This window comes from Vespa mandarinia, chromosome 10 (genome assembly GCF_050613455.1).
Source record: "Vespa mandarinia isolate Hongniang chromosome 10, ASM5061345v1, whole genome shotgun sequence".
Lineage (NCBI taxonomy): Eukaryota > Metazoa > Arthropoda > Insecta > Hymenoptera > Vespidae > Vespa > Vespa mandarinia.
This window is the reverse complement of record NC_140819.1, coordinates 2,411,691-2,433,825: the sequence shown is the minus strand read 5'-3', so window position 1 is coordinate 2,433,825 and position 22,135 is coordinate 2,411,691. Positions and strand designations below refer to the sequence as shown.

The 22,135-nt window shown below is 31.4% G+C and overlaps 1 protein-coding gene across 11 annotated transcripts in view; it reads left to right on the top strand.

The window, feature by feature from the left end:
- The window catches only part of LOC118444761 (venom dipeptidyl peptidase 4), a 274,804-nt gene that overhangs the window by 197,682 nt on the left and 54,987 nt on the right, over positions 1–22,135 (top strand). For all 11 annotated transcript variants that reach the window (XM_035873339.2, XM_035873345.2, XM_035873340.2 and 8 more), the window contains 2 exons: positions 8,930–9,024; positions 11,249–11,323. In XM_035873339.2, the coding sequence (XP_035729232.2) occupies positions 8,930–9,024; positions 11,249–11,323 (170 nt within the window). The remainder of the gene's footprint in view (positions 1–8,929; positions 9,025–11,248; positions 11,324–22,135) is intronic.

The window sequence follows — 22,135 nt, the reverse complement described above, 5'->3', positions numbered from 1 at the left end:
TCGTAAAAATTTAATATTATTGGGATATGAATGGAATGAAATTTACGTAAGCATTAAAATGAATTGATGAAAGTTATGAACTATATGAATGGATATTATATGAATGATGACAGCATTAATGGATATCTCATGAAAGATTGAGTATCTGTGAATAGTCAGATAAGGTGTGAATACTTAAGTATAATGTGAAAACTATAAAAGGTGATTCTAAGAACGTTATTATTCATTATTTAGCTGAGTAAAGTAATATTAAAATGATATTAATCATCAATTTTAATTAAACCAATTTGATTTATCCTATTTAATGTATTCTTTCATATAAAATACATTAATATTTTTCCCTACGTTAAGGATTTACTTTTCATCAAAGTTCTATTTAATAAAATAAAGATAATCCTGGATGCATATATAGAACAATAATAAAGAATATACATTTATCTTACCACGGCATAAGTCTATATTTATTCTCGACAAGCTAGGCAAGATCATTTATTATTCCATTCTCCAATTTATCAACTCTCGGCCAAAAGAAAAATCGCAGCCGGTGCACCCGTTTTGAACGCGTTCCTTAACGGGTAATGGAACAATTTTTTTTCTCTCTTTTTCTTTTTCTCTCTTTTTCTCTCTCTCTTTCTCTTTATTTTTTTTAATCGCATCTTTCAAGAAACTTGTTATAGTTCTTAATGAAGTAGAGCTGTGGACGGGACACCTGTTACATTTGTCAGATATCACAAATAAAATAATAATCATATTCTATGTTATCTAAAATTATAAGAATCAGCGTTAAAAACTGAAGACAGTAGATATAATTATAGACCATAATAATAAAACAGATTACTATTAATTATGATCGGTGATTTAAATTATGCACCATGTATGTATCTCGTATGGTCACTTTAATTTTATAAAATTATTAATTTTTCAAATATCTAACATTTTGAAGTCAGAATTATTTAAGGAAAAAAAAAAGAAAAAAAGAAAAGAAAAGAAAAGAAAAGAAGAAAAAAGATTTAGAATATATCACTCCCAATAAAGGAATATCTTTTTTCAGATCAGAATATTTCACTTTCGTCTAATTATTACAAATAAAGTAAAATTATATCGAACACGTCGATCACAAGGTGGTTGATATTAGAGTCATTAGCGTGACTGTTCATAGGGTTCTTGTCTCGTAATTGTTTAAAATAATGTTTACCCTGGAAGCTCTGAAAATCGATGGAGCTCTACGTATACGTGTAGAGATCAAAGAAGAGGAGGAGGTAGAGGCGTAGGCGGTTGTGTAGTTGGTGGTAGAGAAGATGGAAGCAGAGTAGAGGGAAATTAACGCTGATAGAGGAAACGAGAGGGGGTGAGGAAGGCCAGGCAGGACACGTAGTGTGAGTATATCCGGGTATCGCGATCCCCCAATTTGCGACAATAGCCGTGATCTCCCTGCCGATGGGAGTAGCAAGGGGACTGTCTCGTTGTATTCACGAGTTCTCTCTCTCTCTCTCTCTCTCTCTCTCTCTCTCTCTCTCTCTCTCTCTATCCATCTATCTATCCATCTATCTATCTATCTATCTATCTTTATCCCCATATCGCTATCTCTATCTATCTATCTCTTACTAATTATAGCTTATAGCGGGGAATTTCCATTATTAGAAATTGTAGTCCATATGGGTATATAATAAACATTATTTTTTTTTAAGTTATTATTTTCTTTTCTTTTGTTCATTTTTCTTTTTTTTTTCTTTTTTTCTTTTAGTAACTACTCTCTTACCACTTGTCTTTCTTGTCGTTTCATTCTCAACTATCTAGAATCGATCGATAACAACGAAAGAAGCTAATTAGCTGTGAGAAGAGAAACGACCAAGTACCCTTTTTATTTCTTCTTCTTATTCTTCTTCTTATTCTTCTTCTTATTCTTCTTCTTCTTCTTCTTCTTCTTCTTTTTCTTTTTCTTTTTCTTTTTCTTTTCTTTACCTTTTATTTTCCTCGAAACGGGTTCGCTTTATTTTATAAGTATGGCGTCTTCATACCTGAAAGGAATTTTCTCTTTTTAACCATTGAGAATGACCTTGAGATAGTTAAAAGCCGGAAGAAGATCGAGCTGCTATCTGCCCAAGCATTAATTGATGGTTCCACATTGGCAGTTATGAAGTCCGTTTTAATAAGGGACGTTGTAGAAAAAAAAAAAAAAAAAAAAAAAAAAAAAAAGAGAAAAAGAAAAAAAACTGTCGTTAATTAAAGTACAATAGGAAAGAAACGGAACGTAGAAATGCTACGGACAAGTTTTCTCCTGTAGTAATTGGTAACCAAGAGCACGCGTAGATATATACCGTTGCACTACTCCTTTCTTGAATTGTTGGTGCGAGAAGTAGACCCGAAGAAACTTTGGCAGAAGCTGTATCGTTCCGACTTCGGAGCACGCATAATGGCCACTGATTAAATTCGTTTCTACCGGCGGAGACAAAACTTTCCTCTTAAAATAGCGCTTCGGTGCTTCGGCATCTCCTTTACGTTTCCTTTTTTTTACCTAGTCCTAATCGGTTTTTTTTTTTTTACTGGTTTCTTCTTTTACTACTTCCTTCCCCCCCCCTTCTCCCTTCAACCACTAAAATTCGTTTGCTTTAATTCCGTGGATCGAATCGATGCTTCTCCCTGATCGCATAATTTTTTTTACTCGATTAGTTAGATTAAATAAATATTTTCTCCTTTTAAATCTTTATTATTTCTTTAACGATTTTTTCCTTTGACTATTGAATTTATCAATTTAATTGATATCAATAATGACCCGAAAAGGAATTCGTATAAAATATTAGAAAAATGTTATCTAACCATACAATGTAAAAATAAATTCGATACAGAAACAAATCCATAATAATCTAATTATCATTATTATCTCGTTGAATTTAATTTTCTTCAATCTAAGAATCCGTAACGAGAAAGAAGAAGAAAGAAAAAAAATATCGAACAAGAAATTCACGAATTAGAATTGAGTTAAATTATTGGAATTATTATTTATTTCCAGAGAGAGGAAAAAAAATTAAACGCAATAACGTTGAGATAATGAAGAAGACCAGAACAATAATAACAAAAAAATAAAAAAAAAAAGAAGAAGAAGAAGAAGAAGAAAAAATGAAAAAAGAAAGAAAGTTCGCATTCAATTTCCGTTTCGATTGCATTGTCCGTGGGCAATCGATCATAGGTTTCTTCCCTACTACAAAATCTACCGATCTGCTAGCGCCTATCGCTGCCACCATTTATTTATACCCGAACGCACACGGAAATACAGGTACACGCACTGTCTCTCAGTTTCCTGTTCGTGATAGCAATCGTGGAGCTATAGAAGGAAACATTGGCTATAACTATTCGAATGGCGAATCGTATGAATAGTAGATATAGATATAGATATAGATATAGATATAGTATATACATATTTATGTATACATATATATGTATATATGTATATATATATGCATATATACATATATACGTATGTGTGTATGTGTGTGTATATCTATATATATAAATGTATTGATCTGTGGAATTTGTCCATAATTTTCAACATTCCCACGAGCTTTAAGTAACGTCAAGGAGAAAAACAGAAACCATTCGAAGCATCGACGAACATTCACAAATGTACAGGAGCTTTCGTTTCGACCAGAAAAGCGTAGTAGAAACATACCCATGGGAGGCTTTTCCCTATACGGGAAATGCGTCCGATTCCTGGGGATGATCGTAAACGGCGTGCGAAGACCACGACAATACGAACTAAACGATCGCTTCGAAAAGCTTTGCTTTTCTCTTTTTCTTTTTCTTTCTTCCTTTCTCTTTCTCTCTTTCTCTTTTTATCTCTTTGTCTCTCTCAATTTCTTGTTTTATATATATATATATATATATATATATGTATATATATATGTATATATATATATATGTATATATATAGTTTAGTAGTTTAGGAGAATAGAACTACCAGTTGGTTGGCTTCAGGCCGTGAGAATCATTGTTATCTTCTGGTAACAGGTCCCACTGGGCAGCCTCTCTTGGTATACGTGTCACTCGTTGCTTCGATATATCTTCTCTTACATTCTCCTTTTATCGTTCGAAATATCGTCCCTACCTGCTTGGACATACAGTCACACACACACACACAAACACACACACAACAAATGGAATGTGGAAGCAAAACCTTTGCCTTGCTCTTTCATGTTTTTCCATCGTCTAATATTTTCATTAAATATTTCGGTTCGATCTAAAACCTTCTTTTGATTTGTAACTTGTTTTTTCTTTTTTATTCTTTGTTTTTTTTTTGTTCTCTTTTTTTTTATGAAGTAAAAAGAAAAAAATTTCTCTTATAAAACGATTGGAATTTTTATGAGTCCTTTGAGAATGATCATATTATGAACGTTCCTACTATCAAATTATATATATATATATATATTTTGATTAATTATACGTAATGAATATCTATTTCGAATAATTAGTATAATTGCGTTGTCATATTGAATATATGTATAATAATTGTTAATAGCAATATTGAATTGGAAGGAGTAATACAATCTCTCCCCGTTGCATTGCATTAATAAATATAGTGCTAATAAAGAGGATATATATGAAACGCAATATACATGCGAATAGGTTTTTATTTCTTTATTTTTTTCTTTTCTTTCTTCTTTTTCTCCTTTCTTGTTGAAACGCTTTTTGTCATTCGGATTTCTCAATAAATCATTCAGTCGACCTCTGCTGCATTTCAACTGGCAATTTCTTTTTATCGTCTCTCTTCTTTATTTTTTATGTTCAATATTACAATCATCGCCCAAGCACCAAAGCGTTAAGGCCGTGAAATAAAATGAAATAGAATTTTATTAAAATGAATCTTTCAGCCCCTATTACGACTCGTAGTCCCACCCGATTTCCTTTATTTCCTTTTCTTTTTTCTTTCTTTATTGCAGAAAACAAACGTAAAAGATTGATTTTAGATTGAAATTAATATGTGTCTCCGACTGAATAAAATTTAAAAGTTTTCTATTGTTTTGAGTAAATATTTGATCGAGCTTTATTCGTGCACGTTTGCAACAATCTTTTAACGGATCTGAATGATCTATGATATGATAATCCTTATCGTACGTATTTTATAACGATCTAGTGATCTATTGCTACATTTTTTCGAACGCGGAAACATGAAAAACTGGCGTCATAACGATCTTCGCAGTTGCAATAGTTTATCGTTGAAAATGAATAATGCTCGCGATACGATAAAATAACACGAGTAATGAGCATCCTTTAGAGGAAATGAACGATACGTTAAAAAGACGCGAAGCTCGGACGAATAGTGACCCGTGCGAAAAATTTTATAATGGATCGAGAACGATTCGGCTTTTCTTTTTTCTCCTTTTTGCGATGAGTTCCGAGAAATAATTACTGAATAATGATGTGCTCGTTATCTCGAGAAAAATTTTATTATATTATTATTATTATTATTATTATTATTATTATTATTATATATATATATATAATATTTAAAATATATATTCGACGAATAAATATTTATTTAACGAAAAATATATATATATATATTTAATAAAACTTTAACAATTAAATGAACAAATTATTTGAAATGTAAATATATCGATATTTTAATATACAATAATAATCATTAATCCGAAAAGTAATGAGAATTATTATGATGGAGTAGAGTTATTTTCTTAGATAACGTCAATGGATATTTTTTTGCGACGATAAACTATTCGTGGCTTCGTATTTTGTCATGAAGATCGATGTGAGTTTCGAGAATACTAAAACTTCGAACTATTTCCTTTTTCTTTTCTTCGTAATTGCATCTTGTACATCTTTCAAAATATATCTATTTTATTTCTCTCTCTCTCTCTCTCTCTCTCTATGTATATATATATATATATATATATATATATATATATATATATATATAATAAATGAAGGAATATACAAAATAAGATAAAATAAATGAAGGAGAATGTTAGAATGATAAAGAGAGTTATGTCGACGCGCATTAATGGTTATACTCGTGAAAGTATTGTCCTAGGACATAGATAACAGGTACAGTACTTCGTCCTTCTGTAATTCGCGATGTGCGAGCGGTGAATTACGTAACCCTTTAATATCCGATGCAATCCCATCACGGATGCACGCACTCACACGCAAAGCCAGGAACGTAACGGTGTCTCGATTCTCTCCATCTCTCGCGCGCAATTCGGCTAGCATTTCGTCGATTTTCATGGAAATTCGCTTTCGCGCGACTGCCTCGGATTTCATGGTCCATCGAGGTGATCGACGTGTCCACACGTTATGCGAATGCTACTTCTATCATTACCAATCGTAACACCATGACGGACATCTTGTTATTGATGTCATATCTATGAAATTTCCATCAAATGCCAGATCTTTTTTTTTCCTTTTTTATTTTTTTCGTCCTTTTGTTCCTTTTAATATTTCGAGTGTTTACATTCGGAAATTGTTTGATATCGATCCAGAAGTTTTTTTTTTTTTTTCTTTTATTTTTTATACTTTTTTTTTTTCATTAATCAACAATTTTGAACAATACATTTTGCACAGTGATTGCGCAAATATCGATAATTTCGAATAATCTTTGAACTCGCGCTTATAGGATAAAACTAAACTCTCATAAAATAATATTTTTAATTTTTATTGAATTATTCATAGAATGAAAGATTGTAAATCTTTCAATTTTTTTTTTCCTTCAATTTAATATTCGACCAATTAAAATAATACTTTAATAGGATTCGGATAAAATGAAAGAAATAGAAATGTAAGACGATTAGTTTTGCGGTAAAGTAGAAAACGTTATCAATATATAGATAGATATAAAAGAATAATTTGTATATGTCATTGATTGACATATTACCTGTATATAGATAATACGGTCAAATGTCAAATGTTGCGTGACATTACATATATGTTTTTCTTTTCCAAACATAATCTTCTTGTAATATTCTGTAGCAAATCGATGCTTTAATCGGAAGTAATCGGATTTACAATGTTGAGTTCTGATTCTCAATTGCACACTCCGTTAAACTCTATCCAGTTCCTGTATTAATTTCGTATCGGTTGGATGACTCGTTTCCGAAGGTTTCGAAAGGCTCTAACTGTTCTCGGTTAGATGGACGCCGAAACGAAAAAAAAAAGAAAAAAGAAAAAAAAAAGAAGGAATAAAAAAACTTTCACGATAAAATTTGATATTTCGTTTGCGTGGAAAATTGAATATTTCTATGTCTGGATTGCATTGATGGAAAAGATGAACATGAGAGGATAGTACAATACCTAAGGGGATAGCAAAATATCTGTAAAAATTTATCAATGAAATATTGAAGCTAGTAACATAAAATTTAAGTCATTATTTAAGTATCATATGAAATATGTTTTTAATAAATTTTTATATTTATGTATGTGTGCGCGCGTGTGTGTGTGCGCGCACACTTGCGCATATTATGACTGATTCTTTTTTTTCACATCATCGCAAATAAAATATACCAAGATTCGATTAATTGGATTTGAAGCTAAATGTTACGTACTGAAAAAATGGTTTACGACGTGATCTGCAAAAAATCAAAGAAAAAGAGAAAAAGAGGAAGAAGAAGAAAAAGAAGAAAGAATGTTCGAAATCCGGCTAAGAAAGAAACGATTCGTAGTTTTAAGAGCGTTGGAGAATCGGTAAAGCACAATGACATATATATCGCTTTCTATCTCTCTCTCTCTCTCTCTTTCTCTCCATCCGCTCGCTTGCTCGCTCGCTCTAGAATCGATGCTACCAGCATTTCCAAAACGATAAGTATCAAAAGTCTACGCTGCAATCCGTCATTCTGTCCAACGTTTCTCTTTCGAAATCGCTCCGAGCAAAATTACGAAGCATCGATAAAGTACGAGAGCGTAATGTTTCCACGCGATGGATTTCGAATCTATTCGAACGAGAGAAATCGTTTGCGTTTCTCTGATAATGTTTGTGAAAGGATGAGTAAGGAGAAGTTTTCATTGAAACGAAAAATATGCAAAAGTTCTTTCATTCATATGTACATATATCGTTCGATAGATCGAAGCTCGTTTGATTGTTAATATCTTCTGATAAAGATACACCGACGACTGCGAAGCAATGAAATCAAAAAAAAAAAAAAATCCTATACACTTAATCACACAATACTGTTTTTATAATCCTATAATTCTAATAGTGCTGATTTCATTGCAAAAAAAAAAAGAAAAAGAAGAAAAAGGAAAGAGAAAGTAAGTACGTTCTTTAAGTCAATCTTCGGTTTAGCCAACACGTAGATTCATGTAAAGAGAGGCTAAAATATTTGTTTCTACTAGTTGACGAAAAAGAAAAAAGAAGGAGAATAAGAGAGAAATAGAAAAAAAAAAAAAAAAAAAAAGAAAAAAGAAAAAACAAAAAGGAAATAAAAGTAAACCGAATTCAAGGCGCATCGATTAACAACGTCTATTCTCGAAACGTCGCTTTACAGGATTTCCCATACCCCAAGAGAAATTCTAGTCTCGCAACGACGGCTATCTAATCTTTGTCGACATCAACCGCTTTATCGGATTCTACAGGATTCTGCTTCTCCATTACGATGCTCCACGGTTTCTCGTAATGCAACGCTCGAGGCCTTACGGATTGGATTGTGTGATGGGAATCCTCGGAATAGCCAATGGAGATGATCCTTGTTAGTTCTAAGAGCTTGCATAAGGCTAGTGTTGTATTTCAAATTAAAGATTTTCTTAACTATTCGACTACTTGAATACTCCTTCGTCTGCTCCTTCTCTAAAACTATGTATATATTTGTCTTATGTTTGATCCTATTCAAATACAGTATATGGAAGGTTATAACTTATCTATTTGTACGCGAAAATTTTTTACGTTATAGATATTTTCTAACACACTAATTACTATTTTCTCTTTTAGGAAACGAGATCCTTTATCGTGACGAAGTTGGGAATCTTCTTATCTATAACGTCGAATCGGCATCTTCTAAGATCATCCTCAATATGACCAATACCGTAAGTATATCCAAATTGAAATAAGATACTTAAGTTTCGATTTGAATTTTTCTCAATTTTTTTTTTATTTTCTCAAAGGGGAAAAACTAAGGGTAATTTGCCGTTATTAATTAATCGAAGTAACGATAAGAGACTATTATTGACTTTTATAATTTTTCGTTTGGGTTTTGATTATTCAATCGATCGATCAGAAAACATATTTCCTTTCCTTTTCACCGTTCGATACGAAATAGATATAATCTTCTTGGTTTATTTGCAAAAATAAAGTATTCGTGTTAAAATAGAGAAAGTTCATATAAATAAAAAAAATTTATATATATATATACACATGTATATACATTGTATATATATATACGATATTATATATATGTATACACGATCGAACTGAAATTATTTTTCGTTCTAAAACATGGATCGTCGCTTTCGTGCATCGCTGATATTCATCCGTAATTCATGTAATTCTCCTGCAGCTTTCTCGGGAATCGAGAACAACAGACGAATCCTACAGTAATTGCTCGTTATTTATCAAGTCGTGACGTGAGTAATTGATCGCTGGCAACACGCCTTACCGTTTACCACGGGTCGACCATTAGAAGATGATTAATGACTGGTCTTACGATATTGTTTCGCGCGGCTATTTTTAATTTAGATATATGTATTTCTTTTGCCATTGAAAAAAAATAAAACGATAAAAAAAAAAAAAAAAAAAAAAAGAAAATAGGAAAAAAAAGAGAAAAAAACAAGGAAACAGGTCATCCATAAGTTCGATCGTGTCAATGAACAATTTAATCATCGTTTGAGATCTAGTATGAATAAAACGAAAAATAAAAAAAAAAAAAAAAAATTGGAAAAAGTATGAAAAGATGTGGTAAAATAGAAAAAAATGATAGATCTATTAAAGTAGTCCGAGTTTTTAATTCTCGTGGGTGAATTATTTTGTCGGAAAATCATTTAAAAATATTCCATTAAAACGAGAATAAGTTAGTAATATTAATAAAAATAACATTATATATTAAATGTCAATAAACAGTATAAAACTGTATGTATTATATTGTTCTTGATTAAAAGCATATCTTTTCTAATTATTTTCTCTCTATAAACATTGTGGATAAACTAAACGCGTTAAGCCAATAAAGGCGATGGTTAAGCATATTTCGTAAGGAGGGCAGGAAAATGTGCAAGTTTTGGGTTTGTTTTAACGGGAACGATTTTAAACAAGGAGAATGGACTAAAGCCGATTAGAAGTTGGCGAGTTCGCTTAACGGCAATCGCGCTTCATTCGAGTCTCGTTTTAACGAATTTAATGCTTACTTTCTCTAACTTTTGACATAGCGTTTTTTTTTCTTTTCTAACTTCTCTTTCTTTTCTTTTCTTTTTTTTCTTTGTCTTTTACCAATTATCGACACTTCAGCGCGCGTACCTTTGAGAGTTACTTAAAAATAATTTTTCTTCAAAAACTTCGCATAAAATTGGCGAATCTCCGGTATTAATTTTATTAAAAGAAAAGAGATATGATTTTGTTAATATATGAATTTCGTGTGATCGATTTAAAGATGATTTAATTGAGAAAACAATTAGACAATCGTTCAATAAAGACATTTTATTAAGAGTCCTTCATTCATTCAAGAACGTCACAATCTTTAAAAATAAAACCGAGCATCCTTATTCGTCCATTTGTATAAAAATCGTGGAAACGATATTTCTCTCTCTCTTTTTTTTTTCTCTATTTCGTTTCTCTTATTTAATTTTCACATCCCTTCCTCTCTTTCTCTTTTCTTTCTTTCTCTTCTCTTTCTTTTTTTATTTTTTTTTTCTTTCTTTTTTTTCCCACCTACGTGAAACTAGTTGACGCGTTTCGCATTTTATAACTTCAAGTAACTTTTTAATTTCGTGCACGATTCGCGCGACACGATTTATAACGCTTAATGAGTGCCGCTAGGTCCCACAAGTTAATTGGAATTATTAATCGAAATTATAGCCGCGTAAGTTTTCGAATTATTCCCAGACGTGCGTAGTAGGAAGCTTTGCGATAATTACACTCTCATTGGAGGATTTCACCTTTCCTGTTTTTTATTTGTTTTTTTTTTTCTTTTTTTTTCTTTCTTTTAATCTCTCTCTCTCTCTCTCTCTCTCTCTCTCTCTCTCTCTCTCTCTCTTCTACCTCTTTCTCTTGTTACACAATTTTATTTTAATTCGTACTTTTCTCTTTCTTTATTATATACAGGCGCTCCTGTCCAGCTTTGATCATCAAATATCTGCCGACCGGAAATATCTTCTACTTGCTATTAACTATCAGAAGGTAAGAATTTTAATCAAATATAATATCGTATTACTATATAATTGTAATTCATGAATCATAGTTTAACCTTCTAATTGAGTATCCTTTATCACTCCTATATTAAGTCCATATTATTTTTTGCGTTAAAAGAGAAAAGCTTAAAACGAAGATAGTAAAAGGTGATTTTCGTATATAAAAAAAAAGGAAAAAAAAAATTCGTTCTCCTTTCTTCACTTAATCTAAAGTTTAAAAATCAAAATTAAATCAATTAGTCTGAGCGCGATCGATCGTCACAAAATACTCTTTGGAATACTCGATTTGTGAAAAAGAAAAAGTGGGACAAAAAAAAAAAGGGAAAAAGAATAGTAAAAAAGAAAAAGAAAAAAAAAAAAGAAAATAGAGAAAATGCAAGCTATCGTTCGAATGCCATTAAAAAAGATTATCGCGTGCGAGCTTACAGCAGGTATACACGCGTAATCCGCAATGCGATTTGCATGCGAATGAAAGGACGTGAGTGAGGGAATCAGGAGGTATGAGAGTGGGATATGAGGTGGGGGAAGTGGCGGACTCGAGGTAAGAGAGAGGGAGTAAGAGGGAGATGGGAGAGATCAGCGACAGGGACGAAAACACAATGGTCTGTGATTGCATTCAAGCAGATAATTCGAGATTTTGCGCTGTCAGTAATGTGACGAACGGGCTCGTAGGTGACAGTAAGCGAAGCTCGACTAAACCAGAGGTCAGCGTTCTTGTTAACAAAGCGGTTGACATACAACGCTAGCCTTGATGTCATCGTCTTTCGCTTATACCCTCTAAAGACTTACGAGGGTAGTAGTAAAGTCCATTCTCCATCCTTGCTTACTTCATTCTGTTTTCTCTCTCTCTCTCTCTTTCTCTCTCTCTCTCTCTCTCTATCTATCTATCTACCTATCTATCTATCTATCTATCTATCTATCTATCTATCTATCTATCTATCTATCTATCTATCTATCTATCTATATATTTATCTATCTATCTTTCTATCTCCTTTTTTCAATTTGTCTATCTATCTATTGTTAGTCCCTTACTCTAAAACCCTAGGAAACCTTTTTCTTATATTACCAAATCTTCTTCTTCTTTTTCTACTTTTTCTACTTTTTTCTCTTCCTCTTCCTTCATCCTGGAAAGAGAATTTGGTCGCATCCAAGAAAATTGGTAGTCATGTGGCAGGTGTAGATTTTCGAGCGAAGGACCGCAATTCTCGTACGAGTTGCGGCCTCGACCTCCCAGATCCGCCCGTTGGATAATAAAATTCCCTCGACTGACAATGAGTTCGAGCAGCAACGTCGAAGAAGGGAAAAGAAAGGAAAAGGGAAGAAAAAGAAAAAGAAAGAAAAAGAAAAAGAAAGAAAAAGAAAAAAAAAAAAAAGGAGCGATATCTCGTTCGTGAAGCTCGTTTCGGAGGAAAGGAACGTAATTTGTTCGATCTTCCATCGTTCTCGGATCTTCCAAAGTTCGTCGCACGAATTCTCGTTAATTTTCGGGAATATAACGTGCAACCAGAGGAATTTCGTTCCTCCTTTCGTAGAGCTACTATACGAACACGAATATTCGATTATTTCTAGCTCGTCGTTCTAACTCGATCGATCGATCGATTGTGAATGTATATATTAGGTTACTTTTGAGATATATCTTCTCGAATCTTCGAAACTTCGATTGGATTAATTCAAATTGAAAAAAATTTCATTCTTCTATAGAAGCAACTGGATACTTACGTTATTGAAAAGTTCTTTAACAAAATCAATTATTTAATGTTGTCATATCGTTAGATATGGTCACGAACGAAACAACGTTAAATACTCGATGTAGGTATAGTAATATTTGCATATCAAGTTAATTCGGTGTAATCGCGAGTGTGGAAAGTCAAACCACATTGTGTACGCCTGCACGTTGACGCGCATGTACGATACGAGGCAAACTAAACACCATATAATACCTGACGCGCGCAACGCCAACCGAGACTATAGGATTCTACGATTGTGTACGAACAGACCATCGTCCTCTCTCCTCATTCTCCTCATTCACCTCCTCCACCTACTCCACCTCCACCACCGCCACCACCCTCTTCCAACCCAACCCCCTGCGATCACTTCCGACCATTCTCAACCAACAACAGAACGTACATGCTAGTCGGCCCAATTGCATACATTACTGCTATGCCGTAGATATATATATCGTATGCATGCATATATATATATATATATATATATATGCATGCATGTATATATGTATGTATGTATGTATGTATGTATGTATGTATGTATGTATGTATGTATGTATGCATATATGTATCCACATATATCTTTGTCATCTTCATTTTCCCTCTTCCTCTGTTCATTCTCTATTTTTCTATTTCTTTTTCTTTCCTACACATATTCAAATCTGCACATATTAGCTCATACACGAATTTCTATAGGGTATATTAGGAATTTCTTCTACTGTATATATATATATATATATATATATATATATATATATATATATATATGTATATATATGTATATGTAAAAGTTTATAGAATACACTTATTTACAAAATGTTCATTGGTTATCGTTAAAGCATTCACTAACTTTATGATCGTAGATAATTAAGGTGAAAAAGGGAATATTAGTTTGTAATATTCATAGTTTCAGATTGTCACTCAAAGAAAATCGATAATGTTTGATGACAACACAAAGTACCTAACTATTTATCGAAAATATATAATTACGATAGACGCCGTCGGTTAACGCAGTTATAGATCAGACGACAAAGTCTATAATTATTAAACAGAATAGTTAATAAATTAAAAATAAAAAAATAAAAAAAGAAAAAAAAAGGAACGAAGCTGCAGATAATCATGGATAATTTTCAATTAATCGTTATAACGTTACGAAATGCATATACGTTACGTTTTATTACAGAAGTATTGAAAACTAAATCAATTTGATTACTATCTTCTATCAAAGAATATAGATTGAAATGGCGATTGCAAATGAAAATAATCGCGACTATAACAAAACTAAACAATTGTTACTTTCCTCCTTTTCTTTTTGTTTCCTGTTTCTTGTTTTTTTTACGTTGTCCTTTTTAATAAACATGGTAATAACCATTTGTGTTCGTTCATAAAACATTGATAAAAAACTCGTTATTAACTCGAGAAAAAAACATTTAATACATTTTAATTAAACATCCTTTATGTGCATGCTTCTGTCAGAATTCCTGACCTTCGCGTAAATTCTTCACCCTCCGTACGTTTATGACAATGATCTGCGACTAAAGTGTCCTTACTGCTGCACGTGAGATCCTAAATTATGTTCATCCGGGACAGAAGCGGGATTACATCCGAATATATAAAAAGATAATATTTTCTCTCAGGGTATTCGACTTTCACGATCTCGATCAGTAAGTGATGATTTTTATTTGTCAGTCCTTAATTTCTCTAGAGGATTCAATTGAATTCATTTATACTTATTCGTACATTTTTATAATATCAAATTAAAAGATTATCTTTCGTTCGACATTGTTTTTTAAAAATATATTTCTCTCTCTCTCTCTCTCTCTCTTTCTCTCTCTCTTTCTCTCTCTTTCTCCCTGTAGGTTTTTTTTTAAATATTTATTTTATGAATGTGAAATATTTTATTTATATTTTTATGAATATGAATTTACGAAATATTCATTTTAAGGTATATCGATTAAATTAACGCATTATCATGTTCAAATTAACAGTAGAGAATTTACAGAATTTACAAAGCAATTTAAAATGAAGTAAACTTCGTATCTCATATTTATGAAAATAGAGCTCGATATATAATCTGTAGAAATGGTTATCGAGGTACTGTGGAATAGCCACTGATATGAAGCATCTGGCGTCGAAATATACAAAATAGGACAGCAGTTTGTAATTTACCAAACCAACTCTAAAATCGAGCAATAATAATATATATATTTATATATATACATATATATATATATATATATATATATATATATATATATATATTTACGATTTATTCGAAAATATAGATAATATTAATTTCATTATCTCATTTGTTACATTCGCAATTTTAATCAAAAAAGTCGTTTAGCATGATCACTATTCTTGTTTTTCTAAACAAAAGGGAAAAAGCTGTAATTATAATAAAATTTTAAGAAATAATCGAATAAATATACACACACACACACATATATATATTATTAATAAATAAGTATATTATATATAATTATATATATGTACATTATTAATAAATAAATCATAGTACTTTTTATATGATCAAAACTCAATATGTATTTATTAAAAAATCGTATATCGTATGTTTTTCTATAAATAAATATTATTTCATATCTTTATTTCTATTTACTTTTTTCTGTTATCATAAATGCTAAGTAAAGGATTATCTTATTCGATATATGTGCTATCCGCCGTTAATCGAATGCCGTCGGTGCAAAATCGTAGGATTATGCTACTAACGGCCGAAGGATTATCAGGTATATAAATGCTTATATTCGAGAAACATGCACAAGAGGATAATACAATACTTCGTATTATCGACTATTCGATGAACTATTACGTGATGATATTTAAATCAGTCGTAAAGAAAAAAAAATATATATACCTTTTTAATAATTATAATAAATAATAGAAAATAATAAATTATTATTCACGTTTATGAAAATTAAAAAAAAAAAGTCATATGATAAGAATCGTAGATTTAAACAAACAAAACGTTTATGCAATGAATGATTATCAATTTCAATTAAAACCATTAATTTTCAATTAATAAATAAAACTATCGAAGATACATGTATATATATCATCATTACGAATTTCCTTTGAAATCTATCTGTATAATTATATAATAATCAATTAGTTTACCGTTAATTATTAACACAGTAGAACAAATGTAATAGGTTTGGGTATCAATAAATAAGTACGAAAAGAGAGAGAAAGAGAGAGAAAGAGAGAGAGAGAGAGAGAGAGAGAGAAAAGGCGGGATATACACACATACATAAAGAGCAAAGTATCTGATAATGTTGGTTTTCATGTTTCCAATAAAAAAAATGGTAAAACATGGTAGAATAATTTGATTACATATATAAATATGATAAAAGTAAATCTTTTTAAAAATTTCTGACACACATATATTAAAGGATTATAAAATTATATTTCTCGTTAGATTATGATAGTAAATTCGAACGACAAAAAAGATAATATCGATACAGACACGAAAGCTTATCAGTTTCGAAAAAGTTTTGTATCTTTTGTATATTTGAAATTATTCCTTTTGAAGAATATATCTTTTTCTGTTTTTCTTTTGTTACTCTATATTTTAAAGTAAACAAGTTTTAAAACAATGTCTTGTAACATTTTACTGAAACATTTCTTCTTAACTTTTCGCTAGTTTTAAGTAGGTAATGTATAGCAGTTTAGAAAGTAAGCAGTCCGAGTTAACGACCACTGCAAGTTGTAAGAGTCAATAACGTCTACTAACGAGTTAAAGTAGTATAAGTTCAAGCTGTAACTAGTAGTGGAGATCAATAATAACGACGAAACACACTTATCGCATTTAAAGAGAAATTATAGGGATTTTTTTTTTTTTTTTTTTTTTTTTTTTAATCTCAAGAATAATCTAATTAGTTCGATAAAGTAATAATAAAAAAAAAATAATAGAAAAAAAATTATTCATGATTTTAAAGTAAAATATTTATTTATTAAGCAATCGTTAATTCTAACGATTTATCATTTAATTCGTGTAATCAACAAAATTAATATGAATGATGAATGAATTTTTTCTTTTTTTCCTTTTTGACGTTTTCATTTGAAGACTTTTCCATTGACTATGATAATACTTGTTCGATAAAGATAGTTCATATTTTCTCCCCATTTTTTTCTACGAAGAATAATAATACTTTCTATAGCCGACTTAATTTCGTCATCGCTAACGACTTTGCACATTTACTCATTTATTTCTTCGGGATTAAATATAAGACCCTTGGTAATTCGATAATATCAAATTCTTCAATTTCTATCGGAGAAATCAATAACCGCATACCTACCAGGCATCTACTGAAATAGAATTATGAATTACTCGAATTGTCTCCTCCCGCTTTGGAGAAACGATCTTGGCGAGTTCCCAAGGAACGTTCACAATCGAATTTTTCTTTCGCAAACTCTCGTGTACTTTACTCTCTCTCTCTCTCTCTTCCTCTCTTTCTCTCTCCCTCTCTCTCTCTCGTTCTCTTTTCTCTTCTCTCTCTTTCTCTCTCTCTCTTTCGTTCTCTTTTCTCTTTCTCTTCTTTCTCTGTCTCTTCTCTCTCTCTCTCTCTTTCTTTCTCTTTGTCTTCCTCCTATCTTATCAATGCAATTCTACGTATTCTCTCTCATTCTCTTCAATTGAAAATTTACGTTCTAAATGTTTAAGTATAATTACTAGAATCCATAATAATAACTATAATTCATAGAATTTTGGATTATCTAATATTTAACGATTATTATCAATCAATTAATACTCATTGAAATATTTTTCGCATTGATAACAAACCTAATTGAATTTCATTCGATCGTTCATTAAATGTATGATTAAAAAAAAAAAAGAAAAAGAAAGCAAGAAAATTAACAAAATAAATTTGTATGATAATATAGCTTACTACACACAAATTTCACGCTGAATGTTTATACAATTTTTACTAGAAATATTTCATGAAGATGAAATAGATGGTATATCAAATACATTATATATATATATATATATATATATATATATATATATATGTAGATATATAACAATAGTGTACTTGGAAATATAAAACGGAAGTGACATTTGTCAAAATGCATAACGTATTTACATTGTCAGCATCGGAAACGTTCTGAGAGAAACACATCGATGGCATAAAATCGTTCAACGTCAGGAAGTGGTGATTTCGCCATGTGCACGCGAATCCCATGAGTGCTAGAGAGAACCGTATACAGGTAGTTACGCACATGTGTTTCTCGAGGCCGTAACATTAATCGGACATCGCCATCAAACAGGACGAGCAACGATTTCGGTGTAAACTGCCCAGTGATCCTAACGAAATGTTTGCAACTACCTTTCGGAGTGTAAACGAAATGACCGATCACGATCCATGTGTACGACTATTGTTTGTACTCGAGAATATAATACAAGGACATTCTACAATTTACTTTCGACGATTACTATAAAAATATATGACTATAATTCCTTTTTTTTTTTTTTTTCTATGAAGTGTGTTAAACCAACAGGATTTAGATGGCATTTAAGCGAGTGAATAACATTTTAAATTTAGTCAGAATAGATATAAAGATTGATCTTTTGTGTGTATGCGCGTGAAAAAGTTCGAACGATTTTTCGGTTTAGTAATAATAGTGATTTACTTGTTTCTATTCATCGTAAACGAAGCACTTGAATCTCGGCGTTTCTATTTAACAAATTGTGCCATGGCAACCTACACAACAACCAGGAACTAACCATAACGTTGGTTCTCCAATTTCTATGATCCATCAACTAGGCGTTGTAACCGCAAACGTTATCTAGGGACATGAAAATTAATCTTTCGATATTTGTTCCAGTGTACCACAACAATTTAATAAATCTCGCCGTTATTGATGTATTAACTTTAATAAAGAGGAACTTAACTAGATGTTCGGAATTACCTTTACGATAATGTTAAATAATCATTATTCATAATCACAAATATTCTAACTACATTTAAATTCGTAATGACAATTTAAAAAAGAAAAAAAAAATTGAAATATATACATCGCGAAGAAATTATATAGATTGGAATAATAATAACAATTATCTTATTATCTTCTCATGACCAGCGTACAATTATTAGCGATTAACTTTTCACGGTGACAAGTAGCTTCATAAAGGAAAGATTAAAAATAAAGATAGTTAATAAAAGTTTCTCCAGTGTATATCGATGTCTCTTCATCGCTCGTTAATCATTTTACGTAAAAAGACATCGGACAGAAATTGCGATCGCATAACCTCTTCCCTGGAGGACTCACATTAGTCTCCATCGTAAAGATGATAGCAGTGGCTTCAAAAGAATAAGTGCTCTTCGGGCCGTTGCCAAAGTCGGTCGTTAATTAATTAATACACTAATGGAAAATGGATAGAAGCCTTTGAAGGCGTCGGAGGACGTGCATGTTCGCATAATGATACTCGGTGGAATATAGGAGGTCAATCAATTACGATGAGAAGGCTGTTTGCACGGGAAAACGAAGAACGTTTACCATCAGAGCATTTATGTATATATATATATATATACACATATCAGAGCATATATGTATGTAGCTATAGTATATAACTACAGAGTGTCCCAAAAGATTTGATCCATACTTCATGAGCATACCGAGGGAATTCGGTATGATAACCAATGACTGTTGCCAAAGGACAACTTACGACATCACAGGGTCTTGAAGTTGGTCATCCAGTTACTTATCATACAAGATATGAATCGGTCTATTTAGCCTTTGGTAGATTTAAATACTGCAAAATTAGTTTTTTGTCATTTAATTTAACTAATAAAATACCGATAATGATAATTCAATTGGATCTAAGGTTTGTAATTTTCGTAAATGATTAGGTAATAAACCTGCTGGTCATGTAAAATCTGTCAAATATTTGGCTCTGAAATATCCATAAAAAAGAAAAAAGAAAAAAAAAAAAAAGAAAAAAAAAACATTAAATAGTTGTTCTATGGGATCGCTCTTGACGTACGGCCAAATCTTTTGGGACACCCGTTATTTGTATAGACATGTACATACATACATACGTTATCATCTGGGATATTAAATCATGTTTCTATTCTTTTTTTGAACTCTGTAATAGTTGTCAAAAAGTGGATATTTAAAAATATTAAAAAAAGAAATAATAAAATGAAATAAAACTAAAATTTGAAACTTTTGAAATTAATTTTCTTCATTCTTTTTTTTCTTCAATTTGTATTAATTGTACGATAGGTAGAAGGGGATACACAAAAGACAATAGAATAAACGTTTCTAATGGCATTCGAATCCAACCATAAAAACGTCAGCGTGATTTGAGCTCGATAGAACGTTGCGTATCGATTTCGTAAACGAATTTGAATGCTCGCCTCGTTCATTTAACACGAGCAGTAAGCATCAAGAATAGAATGAAACCACCGATTCTTGATGTGATGAACAATTTTCCTCTTTACTGTACTGTTCGATGCGAATTGAGTTTCTGTACTTGTTACGTCGATTAATTCTTCGTTAAAGAGAAAGATAGATGAAATAAATAGTTGGAATGTTATTTGCGAAAGAGAAAAGCAAAAAAAAAAAAAAAAAAAAAAAGAAAAAAAAAGTAATAAGTTAATACAGATTTCAAACGATGCGCACCAATAATATTCTATAAGAAAATTATTATAAAAATCTGTAAATAATCTTTATGAACATTATTTTTATGACAATAAGATTCAACGAGCGTTCTACTAAACGTATACAGATATATATATATATATATATTCTAAACAACTATTGGCATAACATAGCTTGATACGGGCTAATACGGCAGCAAGGAACGAATCCAAATCCAACACATCTTGTCACATGAAAAGAGAGAGAGAGAGATAGAGAGAAAGACAGAAAGAGAGGAAGGGGGGGGTAGCTTGTACAGCTTGGCTTTCGAACAATGTCATTAACGTATCTAAATTCCAGAGAACGAGCTTGCTCGTCGGTATTGTGAGCGTACGTGTTAGTATGCTCTCGTGACTTGCTTTGTTGATATTTGTGCATGTGTATATGTATACGTATGTATGCAGAGTGAAACGAGAGCGGAATAGAACAAAGCACGATGAAGAGAGAGAGTGAATGAGTGAGAGAGAGAGAGAGAGAGAATGTGAGAATAGAGAAATGGTAGAGGATAGAACGAAGCGGAGCAGATAGATCGTCGCAGTGATTTGTTCCGAGTGGGATAAATGCGAATAGCAATAGTGTCGTTCAACGTTGTCACGTATGTAGTTGTATATAAGAGAAAGAGAGAGAGAGAGAGAGGAAGAGAGAGAGAGAGAGAGAGAATATCTTCAGTTATTTGAAGTCTAAGCTGATTCCATATTGGAGCATTCCACACGACGATATGAGATTAATGATTATCATTCAACTTTATGGTGTACAGAGAAGAGAGTGCACTTAGGACCGAACACGTATCAGTAATAGGTACATTTATGTGATCACGAATACATCCTCAAAGTCGTTTCTTTGAGATATTCATCGATATACGTGTCGAAGTTTAACCGAAATACAAGGTGGTTGAATAAATTTGATAACTTTAAATATCTTCTTTTTAAAGATACAAAGAATCTTCGTTTAGATAAATCGTATAATACGGAGGAGTCCATAATATGGCGGCAATATTTTTTTTATATGTGGATTCGTAAAGATCAACTAGGGTTTGTTTTTTTTTTTTTTTTTTTTCTTTTTTTTTTTTTGATGAAATCGTATGTTTTTAGATTGCATCAGCTGATGCCGCTCGAAATTTTCTATGAAAAAAGTATTAATCCATGCGAGTCAAATAATTATTAGTTTAGGAGATATTTACAAAAGTTTATTTACGAGATATTTACCAGGCGCTTACTTTGCGCTTATCTTGCGCTTACTCAACATTTACTTTTTTTACTTCTTTCAAGTTTCTACGATTTTTAGTTTATTCCTGTTGTAAATGGCATACTGCGGATATTAATCATGTAGAAAAAAGTTCTTTTTTTTTTTTTTTTTTTTTTTTTTTTTTATGGAACAGTAATTAGTTTATCAATTGTTTATTAATTCATGTA